The 23,252-nt window shown below is 41.4% G+C and overlaps 1 protein-coding gene across 3 annotated transcripts in view; it reads right to left on the bottom strand.

Annotated features, from left to right (window-relative positions):
• ATRX (ATRX chromatin remodeler) overlaps positions 1 to 23,252 on the bottom strand; it is an 84,218-nt gene that overhangs the window by 40,925 nt on the left and 20,041 nt on the right. For all 3 annotated transcript variants that reach the window (XM_053273376.1, XM_053273378.1, XM_053273377.1), the window contains exons 3-12: positions 22,325 to 22,380; positions 20,754 to 20,806; positions 20,087 to 20,211; positions 19,018 to 19,137; positions 16,754 to 16,863; positions 15,985 to 16,052; positions 11,871 to 14,623; positions 7,771 to 7,846; positions 1,217 to 1,356; positions 250 to 444 (exon numbers count right to left, since the gene is read on the bottom strand). In XM_053273376.1, the coding sequence (XP_053129351.1) occupies positions 250 to 444; positions 1,217 to 1,356; positions 7,771 to 7,846; positions 11,871 to 14,623; positions 15,985 to 16,052; positions 16,754 to 16,863; positions 19,018 to 19,137; positions 20,087 to 20,211; positions 20,754 to 20,806; positions 22,325 to 22,380 (3,696 nt within the window). The remainder of the gene's footprint in view (positions 1 to 249; positions 445 to 1,216; positions 1,357 to 7,770; positions 7,847 to 11,870; positions 14,624 to 15,984; positions 16,053 to 16,753; positions 16,864 to 19,017; positions 19,138 to 20,086; positions 20,212 to 20,753; positions 20,807 to 22,324; positions 22,381 to 23,252) is intronic.

The raw sequence follows: 23,252 nt of genomic DNA, 5'->3' as shown, positions 1-23,252 counted from the left end.
TGTTCAAAGGAAGTCAAGAAGCCAAGTCCTTGGCTTTGCACCTGAAGTAGTTCTTTGGATCTTGGCCATACATATGGCCAGACTATCCAGGGGTGAAGTTACTCACCCGAGTACCTTGGTCACCTGTATCATCCTATCAAGCACTACAGGGGATTGTGCCACACCTTCAGGTGCCAATGAGTGGGGAACTTGCCATTAGTATGGGGGTCTCTTGTCTATACATGCATGCGCACACTTCAGCTTTTGTACCTTTTCTTCTATTTCTGCGTTTAACTTCTTTCGCTTCTTTAGATTTTCCCTTGTCGTCCTCAGATTCGCCATCACTCATTGTCAACTTGTGTCTCAACAATCGGTGTCTATATCTTGGTTTCTTAGCTTCTTCAGCATCTGAGTCAGAGTCAGAGTCCGAGTCCGAGTCCGAGTCCTCTTCCAGTTCATTCTCTTCTGTAGCAGGAAGAAGAAAAAGAGACAGCACAGAGATTATCTCAGGTAAGTTATTTTTCTAGCTGACAGTATCATGGGGAGTAATGTCAGCTCAATTGCTGCTGGCAGATGTCACACTCTTTATTCCTCCCAATAATGGTCTGGAAGCTCAGGAACGAGCCCTGTGCTGCTCAAGCACTCCCCCCCGCCCAACACTTGGCTGCACAGAACACTTCCTGGTTTGATCAATACACAGCTTGCTGCTGCATCCAAACCAGAAAACTGTGCTTTGAGCAAGCTCCCCAAAACCGGGATTGAAAACACAGTTTGGTTCGGGTTTTGCAATTCTAGTCTGAGGGGTTCACTCAAAGCAGAGTTTACCAACTGTGGCTCGATTAAACCAGGAAATATTCTACATTAAGCACAGGACGGGTTCTCAGTACATCAAACCAAGGCGATGTGATGTGTGGATGCAGCCAGAATAACACCAAGCCATCAAGCTTATGGACATCACAGCTAAATAAAATAATTTCACATTTCAATATGCTAATATCACTGTGGCAGCAAGCAAGCACTCGAGCTTAGAAGGAAGCTGCAAGATTTTAGACATTGATAAGAAGCATCTAGTGCAACAAAGATTTGGTGGTGGTGGTAAATAGAGGGCTGGGCTAGAAACCCATTTTTTTATCAATTGCAATTGGGGTTCAAAGGATGTGCTGATTTTCCTACACACAGAGACCCACTTGACATTACAATCAGTTCAAGAAGAACAGAGCGTCTGTTAGATGCTTACCATTGTCGCCTGTGTTTTCAGTTTGCTTCCCCTTCTTCTTCTTCTTCTTCTTATCATCCAGCTCTTCATCATCAGAAGAAGCATCCTCCTCTGAGGAAAGATTGGCTTTGATTTCTTCTAAAAGCATTTTCTTGGCAATTCTTTGAAGCAAAACAAAAAAAGGGATGTATTCCATTGGTTCAGAAATAAAACTCAAGAAATGACAAAAAATAATTGCACAACTGTATTCTTTAGATAATGCAAGATCTCATTAAGAACTGAGCAAGATTAATGGATGGAAATAAAACCATCTTGGCAATGGGAGTGCAATTTGGTGTGTCAACCTGCTGGCAGGAGAGTGAGGTGTTTGCTTTGAACAATGAGTGGGCATTTGCACATTCTATAGCATCTCTGTCACCACGTAGTTCCATTACATGGGCACGCTTTTATATGTTTCCTTTCAGGGTCAACCTTTCTTTGTCATCCTCTGAACTGTGTAGCAATATTTAGCTGAATATACTAAAATCCCATGTTAGTCCAAAATTTAGACACATCTTTAAGGGGCAGATTGCCAAGATTGGGCTGGATCCCTGCTGCCGTCTCTATGCCCAGGGGGACAGATCTGTATGCCGTATCACAAATTACTGTGGCCTCTCAGTTTCGATAGTGGGTTGGGGCTGCTGTCTGAAAGAAGCAAGCATCAAGTCTTTGGGGGCACACAGGAAAAGCTTCACGGTGTTTTGGAGCCTGGCTAGGGGCTTCAAGTACCAATGGTTATCAACTCTCAGTGGCACACTGGCCTTTTCCCAAAAATGTATGCAAAACACAGAGATTGCTTTAAAGAACCAATGGCCTAGTCAATGACGTCCTTACAGACTTAGCAGCATAAAGAGCCTGTACTTTGTCTTACTGAATTCTAGACAAGGACTCGATGGGGGAAATATGCAGTATTTATTATTTTTTAAGACACTTCAAAGGCAACAGCTCCATTAACCAGTTTGCAATTAAGTAAGCCATTAGTCTAAGAGTATAATTAGACTCTTACGTTTAATTAACGTTAGAAAAATTGGGAAAGGTACACAATTCTATATCCCTTTCTGTATCTGGCTCTTGCAGTCATGTCTGTGGTATGGCATATGAAGGACCGTCAAGCCAACAGAACTGTCCTACCTGCAGGAGGACTGAGTGCTCAGTGCAATGAGCACTAGACTGCCACGTTCCAATCCCATAGCTCAAGAAGAATTCAGTACTTAATTGCTGCCATTTTGTTTCTTTTAAATCATGGTAGCACAAGCCACTAGGATCCTGGTACAGGCATTGGTGGGTGCCACCCTTTTTTTTCTTCAAAAAGACAACACTGTGCTAAGACACCAGGCCTGGTAACATGATCAGTAGCAGTACAAGAAACAGAGGAGCTATCCATCCCAACATGCCATTGTAGAATGGATAATGCACATGTTCTGGTGGATGAGGGGCAGCAAGAAAGGTGACCACTTTGAATTAACACTCAATTGCAGAAAACACCACCTGGACTCCCATCACTACAGCTATGTGATGGTTGGCACAATTCTGAATGAAACCTGTTGCCAGCCAAAATGCACTAGAAATAATGTTTTGAACACGTTTGCCTAGCCTCCCTTTCTAAGTTAGAGGCCGTTAGGCTTTATGGAGGACACTAGCCATGCAAAAGCACACTAAGCATCTATGGTAATCATTGTTCAAAGACATGCAGCAAGGAATTTGTGCACATTACTAGAGATTGGGCTGTGGCTTTCAAGGAGTCCCAGCTACTGTAGTATCTCCTAGATAAAGGAATGGGGGGAAAATGCCTCCCAATGCCCTCTTGTTGACAGGCTGGGCAATGGTCATAATCCACCAGATAATTGTAGTATGGAATATTCCATACATGGAATTTCAGACAGGCTGGTGTTTTGTTTAATCAATTTCAACACAGCAGTCCCTCACACCACAAGCTGCTTTTGAAAATTCCCTCACTCTTCCCCACATTTTATGAGTGTGCCACAGGAATGCTATGGTTCCAGACAGAGAAAAAAGGTGGAGACTGACAATGTGCTACTGGACTGCACCCAATGCGTCAGAGCAGATATGAAAAATGCAGATCTGATAAAGATACTATAGGGAACTTTTGGTTATTGTTGCTATTGTTTGAATGGATGTAGCAAGTCTGTCCCACCTGGGGAATAAAGTGCAGAATAAAAGAGATGTATTACAATTCAAAATGGCAGACAAAACACCCAAATGTTACTTGAAAAGTCTTTGTAATTTTGTCCAAATAGATAAACTGATCAGTCAGCGAGACAGAAAGGTAGCAAGATTTCTTTGGAGAAATTGTGCTAACAAGATGCCCAATGAGAAACTGAAACCACAGGGATCCATTAAAATGGCAGGTTATTTGCACAGATCAGTTAAACAGAAAATGCATTTTTCCTGCTCCCTGTTTTTGTTGCCCCAAGCAGGCAGCAAACATGGGAGGTTTATTCAGGCCCTGGTGGACCACTATGCGGTGCTAGGGGACTGCTTTCAGCTTATGGGTCACAAATGGTGCAGACCTGGGTTAAGGAGCACAAAAAGGTTTAATGCACCAATCCACAGCAACCATGGGGAAGATACCAATCCTGTGAGATTACTTGATAATAGGCTCCCCATTAATACTCCTTATCACTTATTCACAATTTAGACACAGTCCTTGAGGAGGGCAGGGAGAGAAGAAGTCCCTTTGAACATTTCTTTATAGTTCTGATCCAAAACTACCGTAGGCCATGGAAATCCTGCCATTAATTGCAATTCGCTTTAAACTCGGCTCTATGAGGACTAGCTTGCGCGCTCCTATCATATTCATGCAGTGATCTTCTCTAAATCACAGAAGTAATTTAAAAGACATTTTCACTATATCCAACATTAAGTCTTTTACAAAAACAGACATGACGTACCTAAAACGTCGGAAGTATCATTAGTGTTGCACAGCTTTCCCCATCCCCCTCTTTTATCAAAAAGAGTAACGCGACTAAAATAACATTTGTCAAACCATGTTCAAGTTTGAGAATGCAGGATGTAAGGAATTCTTTATTTTCATCAGAACTTAACCCACCTAAATTGAGGTAAAATGTCTTTTTTTGAAAAAGTCCATTTTGACTCTTGCAAGGAAAACATCGAATCTAGGTAATGCTATGTCCTTGAAATAAATGCAGCCATGTAGACGAGCCAGAAGACCTCAGTTCTATACTAGGAGCACCTAACACTATAATGCTGGGAAGTAGTGTATTGCTTTTTCCCCATCCATCCCTTTTATATTTGATGCAAAGAACTTGCAAAAAATGGCCAACCCCACAATATAGCCTTATCTTTGTTGGGATTGCCTTCAAGCTATTCTCAAAATTATTTCTTTAAAATAAAAGACTACTTTCACAGAGCATTTGTAAAATATGTGAAAAACCATTTCTGCTCTTTCATACAGAACTTATCAGATGATCAAAATAGCACTCATTTGCAGTTTTCTTTATCAGGAGTGAGGGCTGTCGCAGTTCTTATCCACGAGCATTGCCATTTACAACTCCACATCCTCATTTGTTTATATCTATAGTACGGAAGAGGCCAGCTTTTGCCCGCACTCCAGTGCCGTGCAGTACATAACTGTGGCTTCAACTGCAGAGACCCAAGGCCCCACATGCGCGCTTGGCGTCTCTTCTGCAGTCTTCTCAGGCAGCAGCTCCCAAAATGGCCCACTCCCACAAGCACAATGCTTCCTACCCAAGAGCGTTGTGTACGTGCACAAATCATGCAAGAGGTCACAGGTGGAAAAAGCTCTGAATGCATGCACAGGGCGGCTGGAGTGTAGAATCAAGAAGCACACCCCACAATTGAACATTTGACATATTCCTATATTGCCTGAAAGAAGCCAACACATAAAGAAAACTGCAACTATGTGCTCATGACACATGCTTTTCACTGATGTACTTTCATCAAATTGAAGCCTGCCTCACATTTGAGTTCTAAATTAGGGGACCACATGTATGTTTGGCTGAATATTATGTGGGCAAATTTTTAATACCAACAGAAATAACTAAATAAAATAGTATCCTATTCATTTTACATCTCTTAAATTAAATGCTTGGACGAGAAACATGTTTTACAAAAATTTATTGCATCCATCAAATACTTCCAAGGCATTGTGCATTAATACACTATGTATCTCGTAATGAACAAAAATAACTCCAAACATATTAAACAACACTATTTAAAAGTTCAGACAAACCAATAAGAAACAAATACACACCACAATGAAATACAGCACTGTCTGTTATATTATGACCCACTAAAGTATTGCACTTTGGCAACAGATTATTTCAACATTTTAATAGAAGACATGTTAAAATAATAGATATATTCAAAAAAGGAAAAATGTAGATACAACTGCCCACGCTGTAACATTACTACAAATCTCTGGTACCCCTCTTTGGCCTGGTAGAAGTGGGTGTTTTGTCTAAGCAGCAAGCAAAAGTTAAAAATACAATCCTAGCGCATTTATTTCAAAGTATGGGACTGGTATGTCAGGGTGTGAGTCACTGACCACTCAATATGAATGCACTAGGACAGGAATCCAAAGAGCCCCATGGGCAGCGGAAAGCACTTAACAGCACATAGATGTGTGTGGTGTTTCCCCTTCAGTGCATCATTCTGGAGGGTTCACCAATCCAAAGAGCCTCTCCTATGGGAGTGCAAGGGGCTGCAACAAGAATGGGGACTGGAAATGCCCCTGTGCAGGCATGGAATTGCTGCACGCAACCCTTTCAGATATTCATGGACATTGAGCTTCATTGCATATTATTGATTCCCATACAAAATGAAGAACACCCCCACTGTCGGAACCACTGGAGGGCGACAAATAGGGAGAATGCCGTGTTTCAATACAAGTCAACAAATACAAGTCATAACACAAGTCAACCAATATTCATCCTGTATATTGGTCAATACTATTTGATGACGAACACCAACTCCATCTAAGAGAGGTAGATTGATTATTTCCTGGATTAAACAGTATTTGGAGGTCTCCCCCCTACTTTAAAGCTACTCCAGGAACTGAATTTTATTTCCTAAATCAAATCAAATCAGATCTTTTTTTACAGCCATAGGCCAATATCACTACATCAACATACAATACTAATATTCTTTATGTTTAAAATGTTTTTCGGGGTTCATCAGCTAAGTATTAAGGAATAAAAGATAACACTCCAAGCAAAACATCTAACACCGGTCTAGCTAGAATTATCTGCTAAAAATGGTTTTTATATTCTAATAATTAAATAGGAACTCAAGTTTGACTCTATTTTTTAAGAAAGTTTAATTTTGTCAGCAGTTTGCTTACTTCTATACTTTCAATCAGTGATCATTTTAAAAGTTCACTAAAAAACATTTGTTTAAACTGTTAAGGATAAATTGGATAAATTAGCAGCATTATTTTCTGTACCCAGATCCATATGGGAGAACAAGTGTTAAATTCATTTCAGGCAGAAACCAAAAATGTTTTCTTTAACTATGCAGGCAAAAAAACCCAAACCCAAACCCAGTTGGTAACAATTATTTAACCGCATAAAGATGATTGCACATTTATCATTGTCAAACATATTTAGTTCCTAAACATTGTATTGTTTTATAGAATCAGTTTCCAGAAGAGAAACCTCCTGTTAACCAACAATAAGTCTAGAAAAGTTAAGTACTTTGTTAATTCTGCAAGTCTGCTAACTTAAAATAACCACTCTAGTTTGCTATTTATTCTTTTCTGGTTTACTGTTTGGCAAGTGCATTTCATTACAGAATGTACGTATTAGGAGTTTATAAGGTCAACCGAACTAAAAATTCTTAATGACCGCAATATTTTAACATTTAAGTTTTAATACCAAATATACATTTGTGCACATGTTAAAATCACACATGTGGCTTTAGTCCCATCAATGCTAATAAAAACTCACTCAAATGACTGCAGTGGTGGTGAACTCAGTCTTCACATTAATGCCACCAGATATCCACATTGAAGTGAACAATTTGGGATGCCACAAAATTAATTTCTCCAAAGCATGACCCATTTCCAGCTCTGATTTCTAATCAGAATTTCTTAAGAACCAACTTACATATCAACTGGAAAGGTATTCAAGTCCCAAAACAGATGTATTTGTCACAATACTGAGTAACTGCCGATCTGCAGGCAGCCACAATCAGACTGCCTTTCTTAAAGACGTGTGGCTGAATGTACAATTTACATAAAATCCACATTTTACATAGGAACATAAAACGGACAGTGCTGCAATGCATTTATAACACACCCTACGCAAGGTGTGTGAGTTAACACTTAAATGTACTTTCTTATTTTCTTTACATTTCTGGATTTGGGGGTTTGTTTTCTGGCCTCTCGTCCAAGCTTGCGGGAAGCCTGTGAGCGAGTCTTTACAAGGCAGGCACTTCTGGTTTTTACAACCTGCTTGCTGTTCCGTTGCTCTTGTTTGCGCCCACGCCTAGGGTGTGTTATAATCTTTTTAAAGTCCTTACGGATGGAATCATACCTATTCTCAGGATCATCGTCATCATCCTCCTCCTCTTCCATTGGTACAGTTCCCGATTTATTCTCTCCTTCATCTCCTTGGGAGGGGGAAAAAGTTGACATATTTGGCACAAGGAATATAAACTTCTTGTTACATCTCATGCCATGAGATAATCATCATCCACCTAAAAATTCTCAATGACCACCATCTTACTTTATAAGAAACATGATTTATAATTACCAACACATGGGTAATTACATGGGGCAGCAGGGAAGAGCTCGAACCAGCCCATGCACGAGCTTTCTGACACATGGGACATGGTTAAACATTTTGGATAATTAGCACTCCTTTTTCTAGCAAATGGCTCCACATTTTCAAAAAACATTGTAAGCAGGGCGTGAATGTTTAGATATAGGAGAGTAGCAGCAGGGTTCTTGTTGACAATGTAGCATCTGCATCAGGCTATAGGTGGCTATAGTGGATCTTTAACCAGCAGGTCTAGGACTGGTAGAGATCAAAACTGGCCCCTCCCAACTGCCAAGTTCAGTGGTATAGAAAACAGGAAGGCAGTCATGATGACAGATCTGCCATCCTTGCCTTAGCTCCATTTCTCCTTCTGTGCTGGGGGCGGGGGTGCAGGATGAGAATCAAGAGAGGTGGATGCAAGAGCAAAGAAGGACCTGCTCCTACCCTCTCTTACTTATGTACATCCCTTTTTCCTGCCCCCCCAGCCAATAAATACCTTAAACCAAAAACATCTAAGAACATCTAGATGTGCCAGCAACAGCACCGACAAATAAAGAGTGCCATTTAAATTATGATAGGTTCCACTGTTACTCTGTGCATGGTCCTACCTTGATCAGGAAGGTGTTATAAAACTTGAATGCTTCCTTTCTCAAATTATTTTAGACTCACCAAAAATGTTGAAATGGCTGCTCCAAAAATCAACCACTCTTCAGTATTAAAGGCATACTACAAATGCTAATTTATCAGAAAAAGTGTCTGAACAGAAAATTTGTAATCAGGTTCTTGTCTGTGGCTCACAATTGTGAGCATCCGACCACACACTGGAAAGTGCAGTACTGGGAAGTGTTAGGGATGTGCCCGGAACCGTTCTGGAGGCGGCGGGGTGTTCCCTTAAGGGCGGAGGAGGGTGCACTTACCCCTCCCGCCGCATTTCCCTCACCAGCACTCCGTTGTATCAAAGCCCCTTGGGGCGACAGCGTACCTCCTTGCTGCCCCATTTCTGTCCTCAACCAGAAGTACCGGGCGCCCATCACGTGCACATGCGCCCTTCTGCCATGCACGCGATGGGCGGGCGGTACTTCCGTCCGAGGATGGCAACACTGCAGCAGGGAGCTACTCTGCCACCCTCGGCTGCTTTGATGCAACACAGCACCGGTGGGGGAAATGCAGCGGGAGGGGTAAGGACACCCTCCCCTGCCCTTAAGGGAACACCCCCTCCACGTTCGAATGCCAAAACGGCCCCAGTGGCCGAAACATTTCAGAGGCCTCTATAATTGCCTCCGAAATGTTTTGGGCACATCCTTAGAAAGTGTCATACTTGAGAGAAGACCTGGGTTTAAAATCCCTAGTCAACCAAGAAGCTCAGTATGTGACTTTGGGACAGGTCTCAGGGTAATCATCCTCACAGGGTTGTTGTGAGGACTTGGTTTCAAGTATGCTAGATATAGCTGCAATGGATGGAGACCTGTTCCATGATTTCTTCACAACCCCAAGTAAAGCTGGGAGCAATTCAAGGACTACTGGGGGTTATACTCCGTATCTTAGCAGCTCAAATACTGGATCTGCACCTGAGAGAGCTAGGCTTGTACATCCACAGAAGTGTTGCCTGCTTTTGGGGAGCTATGATCCATGGTCATCTCGTAAAAGTTTTGAGAAGCCTTCAGAGAAGGAGCCAGACTCAGTCAGTTCTGCTCCCAATCTGCTTTGGAAGTGTGGCACTAGGATGAATGCTTCTTCATTCGTCAGGGAGAAGCTTCTAATGTTCTGAGCAAAGAGTGCAAAGGCAATGGTAAGCTTGACAAATAAGGAACAAATTAACACCAGGCTTCATTGTCCTCCACTGCAAAGACTGGATGATGAAGAAGGGAGGAGGATTTCAGCACCTCCTTCCCCTGTCAATTGTACTCCATTCAGTCATCACCTCCCAGCTGGCACAATGGGCAGGAATTTTTTTGGCCACTGGTTAGGCACTGATTTCCTTAACTCTTAACAAAAACTTCTGGGCATATAATATTAATTTTCCTGGCTTGAAGAAACCTTGGTGGGCACTTGCCACATTTTTATTGCTTCATATCCAAAGATGTCACATAAGGACATTCTGGGAATACATGGGCTGATTTATGTCAATGCTCCTTTCCATATGCTGCCTCTCAAAAATATGCTCCCAACAGTTGAGGGGCAGGGAAGACATTAGGGGGAAGAAGAAGAATCACAAAAATTGACCCCCCCTCCCTTACATGCAATCATGTGAGCCACTGAAGTTATTGAATAATCACTTGAACACTTTAAACAACTTATATTGAGAGGTGTTGCTGTCTCAGGATTGGCACACCATGGACCCCACGTTTCTTGTTGCAGCACTACTGCCAAGTAGCGGCAAAAGATGTTCGGGCCATCCATCCTGGATTCCAACATCAGGACATCTCTTTCATGGTCTCTAGCTCAGCCCCAAAGAGTTTCCAGTTTCCAACAAGGCTTCTTGCAGAAGTGGGTCACTTTGCTTATACCAATAACCTTGCTTTAGAGGTGTGCTCAGACTGCAGTCCGAGCTCCAGTCCGGCAAACCAGTTTGGTCTGGACGGCCAGGTAAATGATGGAGCTGCACTGTCACCACGTGCAGGCTGCTGGGGGGAGCTCCCCTGCAGCAGGAAGCTGCCTGGAGTAGCCATCACACTGGTAAGGACCTGTGTCTCTGCTTTTAAAGATGACGCTCACCACTCGCCTCACCACGCCCCCCCCCCCCGCAGTGCCGAACTAGTTCGTCGTTTGGCCGGAGCTCGGACCATGTCCGTGCACCACCCCTACCTTGCTTCCATTGTTTGGAAAGAGGACTTTTTTTAAAAACCACATACTTGATATTGCACGAGAAAGTATCCCAATGGGGGAAAAAATTTAAAAGGCAGATTCTTAGTTAATGATACTGAATCAGTTCAATAGGCTTTTTGGTAGAAATTCACTAAAAACATTGAAAATATGTTTTAATGTGTGTAATTACAGTATTCACCTTAAGGCAGAGGTTCTCAAACTCAGGTCCCCAGCTGTTGGACTACAATTCCTATCTTCCCCAGGCACAGTGGCCAAACGCCATTGTGGCAGGGATGATGGGAGTTGTAATCCAACAACAGCTGGGGACCCAGGTTTGAGAGCCTATTTGCAATTAGCTCCTCATTACTTCTTGCACTACAGCTGATCAGGACACACACAGGCCGCCTGCTTTCCATGCATATTGTGTCGTTGCTTCACACCACCAATCACATTTTTCCAACAAGGTTCATGATTGAGGATTGTAACACCTTGACTGCCACACCTACCCAACTCGGTATTCTGTGAATGCATGGGGGCTTTTCCAACCTCCTGCCTGTTCTAAGTCAGCCCTTTGGGGTCCTCTCAGAAAGATTTCTGAGGTGGCCTTCAATGCTGGAGAGAGAACTCAATACCCTTCCTACCCCTGACCACAAACACACAGATCTCTTTGGATCTTGGCCAAAATCATGCACACTGAAAGCTGCTGGACTGGATTGTACAGGCCATGGTATAATTTCATTACACCATAAGAAGTCTAGGTTCTTCAAATCAAATATGTCTCTCTTTAGCAACAGGTTGATATTGAGGCACTGTATAAGTAATCACCAACATTTTAGCAAGAAACACCATTTCTAGAGCAGCATTCAAATGGATTTTTGACCAGTTCTACAGCAAATTATTATCCTTGATCAAAAGATTTAATCAGCTACATGCATGCTTTAGAGAGTGTGTGAGTGTATTTTAAACCAAGAAATGCTAGAATTTCTAGATCATTATCACAGGCTTAAAGAAAAAAGAACCCACCACCACCCGTATTAATAACCAACGGTTAGACTTAATCTTGTGCACACCTGAAGATTGACAAAATCCAATTTTTGAAGCCCCCAACATGCTCTCTGTCACCGGCTTAATCTTCTGCTCATCACTGCTTGCCTCGCCTCCAGAATCCAGGTCTTCATTCTCAGCTTCATTTGACGATGAAGAAGTGCTGGTAGTACTGTCATTCTTTGTCGTTTTAGCATTAGTTCTTCCTCTTTCTTTGCGATTACTCTTCTTACTTCCTTTGACAGCTGCCCCTCTTGCTTTGTTCTTTTTCTCCTCATAATAGTCTTCATCAGAAGAGGACAATAAATTGCCTGTCACATTTTTGGAATTTCTCCTTTTGGGGCTTGCTTTTTTCTTTTCTTTAGCATGATTTCCTTTTGCATTTAAGTTGTCATCTGAAGTATCACCGGCCTGTTCTTTCTTGGGAGACTTCTCAGTATCTGAATTACCTGGGAGCTTCTTAGAAGTTCTCTCTCTCAGGTTCCTTCTCGTCTTTCCCTCAATAGGACCTGGTTTCTTACTGCTACTTCCAGAAATTCTGCAACCCTCTTTTTCAGGTGAAGACTTCTCAATTTCAGAAGAGGAATCATTTTGCCCTTTTGCAGGAGTTTTTCTCTGGTTCCCACTCTCCTTTTCTTTTGCACCTTTTCTAACTTTCTTTCTAGCATCATCTGATGACTCACCACTCTGCTCTCTCTTTAAAGACTGCCCTGTATCCTCAGAAGAAGAATCCTGCCCTTCCTTTGCCAAAGGACTGCTTGTCTTGCCTGAGTCATTACTCTCCTCTTTTTCAGGCATGTCAGTCTGTTTGCTTTTGGAGGATCTCTCCCTTGTTCGCTTCTCCTTAACAGTGGTCTCTTTACAAGATGCATCTTCCAAAGAATTCAGAAGCTTCTCATCTGGATTGGAGAGTTCATCATCAACTTCATTGCACGATTCACTCTGCTGCTTTGAACTTCCCCCCCCTTTTTTATTTGGTTCCCCTTCTGAAGAATCGCAATTCTCTCTCTTTAGACCCTTTTTTGCAGCTTTCTTTGCAGGCTCAATTTTACTCAAATTCTCTGTCTCTCTTTCCAGCTCGGAATCATAATTGGAAGAATCTGAGTTGTTTTGGCGTTTCTTTTTAGCAGCAGTTAGATTTTTACTTGACTTGCCTTTCTTAGCATCAAAATCTGATCCAGAACTTGAACATTTTCTTTTTCGCTTTCCATTATCCTCCTTCGCTGGATGTCTGTTTAAATCATTTAAGACATCCTTGGGCATTTCACTGTTACTGTCAATGTCTGAAGAACTGTGACTCATCATGGCGACTTCTTGGAGAACAGCAGGTATCTCTTCAGAATCAGAACTTTGGTCCGCTGTATCTGCTTTCTTTACCTCAGAGAGAGCATTAGACCGAGGACTGCAAACAGTGCTGTCTGGAGAACTTGGCTTCTCTTTCTTTCGTTTAGATTGTGTGGATTTTCTCCTGCTTTTTTCACGGTATGCATCATTGCTGTCCTCTTCTGAATTAGAAGTTAAGGTGTTTATATCTGCTGGCCTTCTCAGAGGGGTGGTTTTCACACGTGGAGACCTTCTGAGATCTGTATCCTCTACCACTGAAGAGATTTCATTTTCAGGTGGACATTCAGTAGCACTGTTATGGTTCTCTTTTCCACCTTCTCTCTTATCTCCCTTTTCTGGCTTTCCATCTGAATCCTCAGCTTTTACAGGAGAACTGGAGAGGGAAACTGGAGTCAGTTTCACAACCAATTCTTTTGTTACTTTTGTCAATTTCACTCCCCCCCTATTGTCTTTAGATTTTGAGTTTGCATTTACTGCCCCATGCTCGGCTGCTCGGCTGCCAGTGCCCTGTTCACCTGCTGCTTTCTGCGCTTCCACACAAGACTCAAAAATATCTTCAGGAACGGAGGAGGGGACAGATACAATGTCCCTGTCTGTTGCCTCAGTACTATTGGGTTCATACTGAAGCTCATCAGCTTTCCCAGATTTTTTATCTTTGCAGCTCGATTTCTTGCTCCCCATTCGTTCTGTCATCAATACATTCTGGTCCATATGCTCACTGACCTCTGGTGCAGTTTTGTGTTCTTTGAATTCCTTTCCTTCCGTTTTTCTCACTTCACTGTTATCGGCTTTGATTTCAGTTTCTTTCACTTTGGTATTTTTCTGCTTGATTTTAGTATCCAGAGCCTGAATCTCGAGAGTCAGACCCTCTTCTAATGCCATGTGAGCCTTTTTGATGTCACTCAACACAGATTTAAAAGCCTTCAACTGGCGTAAGTGCACTGTTGGGTTTATCTCAGCATTTGCAGTTGCCGCCTTCAAAAAATTTACAAAACTAGCATTCATGTTTGTTGTGGTTTCAACCAGTTTTTTTGTTTTTTTAAGCAGGTCTTTTGGCACCATCAATGCTTTGTAAGAATAGGTTAGAGCACCAGAATATGGACGATCCAATTTCTTTCCTTCTCCATTACAACTTGAACTATTTTTCTTTGAAGAATATTTAAGTGTATTGTCATACATTTTACTTTTCTCATTGTCAACTCTGATTCTCTTTTTATTCTGTTGCAACAATTGTTCTAAGTTTTCAAAGACACTGTCACAGGCAGTGACCAAGTCCAGCAAAGGTTCTGGCTGGCAGATATAGCAGTGCCACTGGTTGTTTTCATCCATTATCGTGGACAGCTCCTTTCGGCCCAAGTTGCGTAATATGCACTTTTTACAGAAGGCGTTATGGCAAAAGTCACAGCAGATTAAGTTTCCACCTTCAGCACACCATCTGAAATTAAAGTTTGGACATTTGTTTAAGATGCTTTGCTACAAACAAATCAGGAAAATTATAGCCTCATCAATGTCCAAAGCCAATGTTCTGAATTATTTAATGGGTTAAAAAAAAACTTTTAATGTATTAAAAAGATGCCCTCAGTCAGGCAGCATACTTTAAAACACATCATTGGGTGGCATCCAGAGGAGCATTTGCACAACACCACAAGCGCAAGTTGTCTTCCCTACCCTCTCTCACCCACAGCAACCCTCTGAGCCCCCTGAAAAGCTGCTCCTTTGGGCTGGGAGATCATCAGTGCTGAGGTCTCAGAAATCTCCTCCTTCCCCAAGAGCCACATTTAAAACTAAGGCCCTCCAACCCTTAGGGAGCAGCTTTTCAGGAGGCTGCTGCAGGGAAGAGGGGGGGAGATAGCTTGTGTCGCTGAACAAATGCTCCTCAGGCTACATTAATCTAATACAAGTGCTTCTAAAACTGCAGGTGGTGAGCAGCCCCCCACTTTTTAGAAGGGGGACATTACCCCTTGCAGAATGTCTCTGCAAAGATTATACTTTCTATGACACACATGTGCCTTATCTAAAGGCAGAGTAGGCATGTTTCTCGCTTCAGAGCTACCTTGTTTATACTCATACACAAGTTTAATCACAGAATACATTGATAAACATATACAATTAATCTTAATCAGGTAACAGCCCTAGTTATTAGTCATTACAATTTCTCATTAGGATGCAAGTAGCTCTTATGAATTTTAAAATGTAAAGTGTCCCTGTCTCTACCATTGGAGGATGAGTGAAATTTAACACCAGTTTTCAGAGAGACATCCTCAGGGCAGTGCATGAGGCATGTGCTCCAGAAGAGGGAAGACCCCCTCTGCACTCTGAACCTCACCACATCAACTCACAGGTGCCCACAAAAGTAAAGGGCAACCCTAACAATGCCAATGCACTATTGACGTCAGCTAACCAGATCAGTTGCCATGTTCCAAAGTTTGAACACCATATCTACTTTTAACAATTGCATACAAAACTTACCAGATTTATCGTAAACATAGCCTTAAAATTTTGATCAGAATCCAAGAGTCATTTTTTAAATAAAGGGTTTAAAAAAAATTATTGTGTATGAAAACCAAACATGCTATTACAAACCGCTTTTGAAATGTAATTCAGTTCAAAATGATTTGCCATGCAGCATGGAATATAACAGTTCAAGAACAAAAGTGCAAAGTCTTGAAGGTTCTTTGGATTCCAGCCCTGCATTTCATGTACTACCATGCAGTTAAGAGCTGTGTTTACCAATGTTGCAAATAACAAACTCCTGCTTGACCTCCTAAACTTAATTAGAGATCTTCATACACTTACCTGCACTGTTCGTCCATTCCATCTGCATCACGGCTGATGTCGTCACTCATATAATATTTGAAGCAAGTCTACGAAGAAAGGAAGTTTATTTTTTCAGAAACTTTTGTTATGCAGTCAGGCAATGTAACCAATTAATACGTATTAAATATGATTACTAAACTAAGATTAGCCAACCAAAGCAAGTTCCCTCCTTTTAAAAATGAGTTAAAACCTTGACCTGTCAGTCATGTCCTCATTTCCATGACACTAGCTTCACTGAAATAGAAAGCAGGGAACTGGTTGCTATATATATGTATGTATGCTGGCCTTGGGCCGAAATAAACAAATACATACATATGATTAGCAAAATGCCCAGTGCTGTGTCAGATTAAGGATGCACAGAAAGGACTTGACTGTCATGTGGATTAGGTGAGGGAAGAGAGAGAAAGGAGCACATAAGCACCCTGTCCCAACTCATTCTTCTCCCTCCCTCACATACACACACCCCCCAACCCCACAGGTCCATATTAGTGGAGGCTGGGCCACCCAGTAAGTGTTTGGTGAGAGACTTGTTCTGCCCTCCCACACCACACCACACCCAGTGTTCCCAACTGCAGCACTTTACTTCTTTTCATATGAGTAGAAAATATTCACTTATGAAAGTAAAGAACACTGTTCAAATGGGACTACTTGGCATCTCTCCTCATGTCTGGTGAGGAGCAGGTTTTGCCCCAAGATGGGCCTCAAACTGTGGGAGGACAGCTAGGATTTATCAAGCATTGCCACATACCTTGCAAATTAGTACTTTCAATGTGGGGTGTCTGTAGATTGAATCCTTTTGAAAATGGTTCACCTGCTGACCACAAGCTGTACAGCTGACAATACCATGCAGCCCTTCCTCTACAAGGAAGTTAGAAGCAACACATCAGTTTTTCCCAAAAGAAAGCTACTTTAACAACATATTTAGTTTCTCATGTTATCCATACCTCTTTCAATGACACTTGGTAACTGATTTTATAAAGGTTATAGATACATACACGTTTCTCTGATTTGAATAGACTTTTTACTATTATACTTATGTCTTTTTAATGTACGATGTATGTACTTTCTTTCAATTTTTATTATGGCCTTAGACCAGCATAAGGTAATATTAAAAGCAATTAAAAGCTGTTAAAAACAATAGTTTTTAACAGTAGTAATAGGGAGACATAGGACTGGACTGAGCATCCTGGCAACCTGTCAAGTAGTGGGAGAATAAGAGCATTTTGTATGTCTCTATAGAATAGGCAGTGAAGGAGGACATGCTCAATAATTTCAACTTGCCCCGAGTCACAGGCATTCCGGGAAGGAGATCTTCCGGTATCTTCCTTCTAGGACAGCCAAGGGAAGGGCGTCACAGTGAGCCAGGGTAAAGGCCCTTCTGTGGTTAGGTACTTCTAGCTGTGCAAGGGATATAGCAGGTGGTGTTATCTATCTTAGATTTTCAAAGAGAAGAAAGTTTGGGGACCTACCTAAGTCAGTTTGGCGTTCTCCACCAATTATGCACTGTTTGATCAATGTAACCCATTGCTCGTAACCCAAAGGAAGGGGAGAGTCTAAGTAAGGAGAGTTTTGCTCACAGAGATTGCTTCCATGTGGACTGGAAGCCATCCACCCATGTTGAGGGGGCTAAGCCCCTTGGGAGGGGGGAGAGTCTCAGCCAGTAGTTGGGAATGGACAGCCAGACTCTGGCCTCCACTTTCACCAGGTCTGCCTACAATCGTAGAGACACAATGGGAGACTTAAGTGCTGCTCTTTGGCATTTGGATTGGATGAGCTCTAGCGGCAGAGTTGGAAAAGGGGCCTACCTGGGCACCATAGAGAAGTTGTGCCAGTTGTGACTTAGCTTCGAATCGCTTAAGGGCTGCTGGTATGTATTGGCCCTCTTTTGACCGGAAGAATTTTAGGATGGCAGCAGCATTTCCCTGGGTGTTTGGGGCAGCATAGCTGCCATGGGCTTTTCTAATCCCAGAAGCATGGAAGACAACCCCCAGGTATTTGAAGCATGAGACCTGATTGATGTTGTTCCCGTTTATACCACCAGAAGTGTGTGCAAAGTCTCTTAGCGAAGACCATAATTTTGGTTTTATAGTAACTGATTTCCAGTAGGTCTTCCTTGCAGTATTGCGCAAGGGCCCTCTGTGCTCTTTTAAGTCCTATGGAGGTCCTTAAGAATTGCCACATCGTCTGTACAGAGCAGGGTGGAAATATATTTCTCTGCTAGCTTTGGAGGGTAGAAGTCTGGTTTGTTTAGATGGCCTACCATGTTGTTTAAGTAGAAGCTGAACAGGAGAAGAGCAAGGATGCAACCTTGTTTGACACCTTCATGGGTTGGGATGGCATTAGATAAGTGTCCTTGGGGTTGCATCTAACTTTCAGGGGTGTGTCATCATGCAGAGCACAAATGAGGAATAGGTGTCGGTCAATCGAGGAGGCTTCCAGTTTTTCCCATAGTTTGGGTCGTGAGATGGAGTCAAAAGTGGACTTGAGATCAGTGAAGACTGCAGATAGGGAGACTGAGTTGTGAGTGGAGTATTTTTCAAACAGCATGCTAGAGGGAATAGGTCTGCATCGAAATTGGGTGGGCAGTACTGTTGTCGTGCATATAAGGTGTCACCGCCGCAACTTAGCCTGGCATTGAAGTAATCTCCTACCACAATGTAGGCATTGGTGAAGGAGAAGAGGTCGCTCAGGTAGTGTTCCAGTTCACGCCACAGTTTCCTGACCTGAGATTTCTGTCATGGCAGGAGTAGATAGATGCTGATTACTAGTAAGATGCAGTGTCTGAAGTGAACTGACACCACCATAGCATGTTGCTTAAATGGAGGAAGCCTTGTTGACGACGCACACAGAGTGGTACAAACTAACACTTCCAATCCACCCTTGTGTCTGCAAAGTATGTATCTTTGGACAAAACTTGCACTTCTAAGAAGCAAGGGTGCTTAAAACACTTTAAAAAAACATTAAGGAAAATGGAGCAATTTAAACTCTGAATTTGATTCATGTTCCATTTACCTCCACGCTTTTTTTGAGTTTCAGGTTTCATTTTGGCAGTATTTCTGTTTCTGAATTCAGGTCCCTTGAAATCATCTTTGTCTTCATTCAGCACTGGCTCTGGCTGTACAACTACTGTACCTAGAAAGACGACCATTCAGAATTACTCATAAAAGTTAAAACGCATAGCCCCATTACAACAATTTAGCTATATAGCACCATCCAGATACATGGCACTTTAGAAATAATTAGAAAACCAGTCCCTCTACCAAAGGGCTTACAATCTGGAAGACAGACACAAGGGAGAAAGTATATCTAGAAATGTGCTAAGGAGAGACCTGTACACTCAGTGGGGCTTTTGTACACACTAATGCAGGGCTTGTCAACCCTTATACTTCGAGTGGATCCTCCATTCTCCAGAGCATCAAGCACACTTGGCTTCAAAACTCTCTGGCAGTCAGGGCTTCTAAGTTCTAGAGCCTATGTCTCAAACACAGTGCAGCATATACAAACATATGCACACTCCAGAAGAGAGATTCCTCACAAAGTTACATCTCCATCACTGAGAACCTGGATATTTGTGCAAGGGCTGCCAGGTGGCCAGAAAAAAAAATAGTCTGAGATATGGATATTCAGGCCACCTGGTGGCCCTGACATGAATAACCAGGTTCTCAGTGATGGAGATGTAACTTTGTGGAGAAACTCTCTTCTATTCATCCTGCTTCTTTTCACCCTTAATGCTGTGGTGACAGTGAAAAATAAGATTAAATTGGCCATGCTCAGACATCTGTTGTTCCATAAAGTGGCCAGAAAAGAATGGCAACATGTCATCATAATGGCCAGCCAGCTAAAACAAGGCTGGAACTAGGCATGACAGAATATGAGCCACTGGTGCAACTCAATTACAAAAGAAACAAATTATTTCCAATTTTATGCTAATTTTCCTGAAAGAGCAGATCTCAACCATTCTATGTAAATACATTGGGTAGAAGGCACAGGCAGTTACATAGCTAGATTTTAATATACACCCAACAGCAACCAGTCACATAGTGTACCATTCTGAATACTTATTAACTTATGAACTAGTTACCTTTAGGTAAGCTTTTCATATCAACATCATTTTCTGAGTTTTCATTCGAAACATCTTGATCCATAGTTTCATCTAAGGGCTGTTCATCATCTGAACCAACATATTTTGTTACAACTGTAGGTTTCCTGCATGAGCAATAAACAAATATTTGTTTTTAACACAGGTGCATTAACACAGGTTTTTAACAAGCAAATTCATGGAACCTTATTACAAAGCATGCAATTTACTACAGGTTATGGCTCCTTTGCTGATTACTACAACATTGCTTTAGGCATAAGAATCTACTGCAGACCACAAAGACTACGAAAAGACTAAGAAAAGTAGTACAAGAGCAGAGAATATGATGCTCAATGAAATTTGAAAGCTGAGAAGTGCAAAATGATGCTTGTGGAGGGAAACATACTTATAAAATATTGCGGAAGTATCTGGCTACTGCCCTCCAGACAGCCACAAGCAACTTATCCCGTGAAGTTATCCACTCAAAGGCAAACTAACTGAATGCAATGAATTATTAGGAAAACCAAGACCTCACCACTATCCATAAATGTTCCTGTTACTTCAGTCATAGCACAGCTGTCATGGATCCTAACAGGCAAAGGTAAGTGGATCCTCCTGACTCACTGAAGCAGGTAATTCAAACGGGTAAGCAGCAGCATGACAAACTAACCTTTTGGAACGCGATGATCCTAATGATTTGGATTTTTCAGAAGAGCTACTACCCTAAATATGAAGGAAAAAAATTGCAAATTGCAAGCCTCTTATGTGAAACCAGAAAAACATCATTCCTGCATGTGTGTATGAACTGGAACTTTACTTCCTATGTGGTTTGTGGTCAACTTGACTCTACTTTCTAAGATTATATTTTAGTTGGTAGGAGTGGCAGCTAATATGGATCTGCAAATTTATGTATATACAATTGAATTGATACAGTAAAAGCAATTAATCAGATGCAATGGGAGTTATTTTGCAATAATCAACACTAAGCTCAAATTCTTTTAAAACTTGGTAACTGCTACCAAGTTACACAGATCAAGTACTCCAGGGACAAAAGGTCATACTGGAGCTGTTCACAATCACAGGTTGACTTGAACTACATAGTGTGTAATAGGCTTTGCCTGTAACATAACACCCTGAGAATCACAATTCTAGTTTCACTGTGTAACAGAGGTGGGCTTAAATACTGCAAGATGTGAAGAGAGCATGGTTCTATGCTTCTGGAACACAAACAAATGCTAACACTTTTCTCAAAGGGCTGGTGCAGATAAAACAATGGCTCCCTGTTAAATTGGGAGCATGGACTCCCTCTTCACAGTCCAACCCCAGTCCCCAAGCAGAAATGGTGAACCCAATTAATCTTAACCACAATTAAGATCACATAACTGCAGTTAAGACCATGTGGGTATGCGAGACTGGTTCCCATTCTGTTTACCACATTCAAGAGGTATTTAAATCTCTTGCCTTTAAGAGGGAGTTCTCATCACACCCATGCTGGCCCAGTACAATCCCTATGGAATGCATCATTCATAATGTTCATACGTGCTCATTACCCACAAAGTCAAAATACTTTTAAGATTAATATAATAGATGTTTTGGTATTACATTCTCTTTTCATAAAAAGCATATTTCAGTGTTTAAGTGCATGTTAGCTTAATCATAAATAAAGATGATCTTGAACAATTTGCTCTCATCAAACGCCACAGGCATTTAAAAAGCAAAAGACAGAAAACCCACACAAAAATGAAATTGCAAAAATACCTCCGTCCCAAATATGAGTAATTCCTTGGTTATCAAAATGCCAAAAAATGAAAACAATGTTTTTTATGTTGTGATCTGTAGGTTTCATTGTTATCATTACTATATTTGTTAGGTTTCAAATTGTGTACACTGCCTAGAGATACACATATCAAATGGTAAATAAATAAAAAATAGATATTAAGTTGCAGGGGACATCACCTTGTGAATTTCCAAGTATTGATAACACCTTGTTAAATCTCTTTTGAATATATGCTCTGTATAAGCTTGCATTACTTAACAGAAGTTACACAGGCTTGTATCATAAGAAAGCTAGAAATGACTAGGCAGCATTGAAATCAATGCGACAAGTTAGGTCATGATCAACTTTCAGTGGGACGTAGGAATCCTAACTTCATTAGGATATCACCCATATCAAATCAATCCATACTTTCCACATTACATTACAGTTTTACATTACTGCTACCCAAAAGATTCTGTTCTTACCTCTTCCCTGCTGTTTTCCATTGGTGCTGGAATATTTCCAGGCATACTAATGTTATCTAAAAGGAAAAAAACCTGATGAGTTTCACATGCTAAAATGGTTAATTTTTTTTTACTGCACATGAAGCAGAGAACTAGCATTATAATAGTTACAACTACATTGTAGGTACAGTGCCAAGAAGTTCTGTTTTCACCAATCCTCCTTTCCCTTTGCAGTTCCCTATGCCATATACCACCCTGGTCCCTGCGCTCAGAAACAGATTTTCAAGGGCACAAGGGGCTCAAAGAAGGAGGAGAGAGATTCAGAGAGAATCACTCCATCCTGGTGCAAATGGAAATGCTTTCCATTCACAGAACAATTTAGGATACAATCCAGTGTTTTATGGCTACAGCAAACAATTAGTATGCATTTTTATTTAGGAAGTATCTAAACAAGAAATTGAAATATTTGATTTGAATTAGCCTTTTCTTCTTGCTGACTTAAATCACCTTGATTCAAAATTAATGTATAAGAATTTTCCAACTCTTAAAATAAATTAGGATTATTTGCAACACTTTCAGAATTAGCTGAGAGTTAGCTACAATAAATGTAACAAAGAGTAAATTTCTAACAATTGCCATAATTCATGACGGGAAACTACCTTCAGCAGAAGGACAATACAGTACCGTATAGCTTGTTATACATTTCTGGTACAAGACCCCATGGAAATTCCAGAAACAGACCAAGAACAGAGAACATTTTGCCCTCCCAGCACAGCCAAGACTTGGCAACAAGGTGAAACTGTAGTCGTTTTGTTCCAAATGCTAACCAGATATTCACAGAAAAGATGACAGCAAGAGCAATATTCATACTTCCCTATCTATTATGCTTCACAGCAGAACTAAAAAACATTCACAAAACCTAAAGACCTGTACAGCTAGAAACAAAACA

This window comes from Hemicordylus capensis, chromosome 11 (genome assembly GCF_027244095.1).
Source record: "Hemicordylus capensis ecotype Gifberg chromosome 11, rHemCap1.1.pri, whole genome shotgun sequence".
Classification (NCBI taxonomy): domain Eukaryota; kingdom Metazoa; phylum Chordata; class Lepidosauria; order Squamata; family Cordylidae; genus Hemicordylus; species Hemicordylus capensis.
The sequence above is the reverse complement of the archived record's forward strand: the minus strand, read 5'-3'. Positions and strand labels throughout refer to the sequence as shown.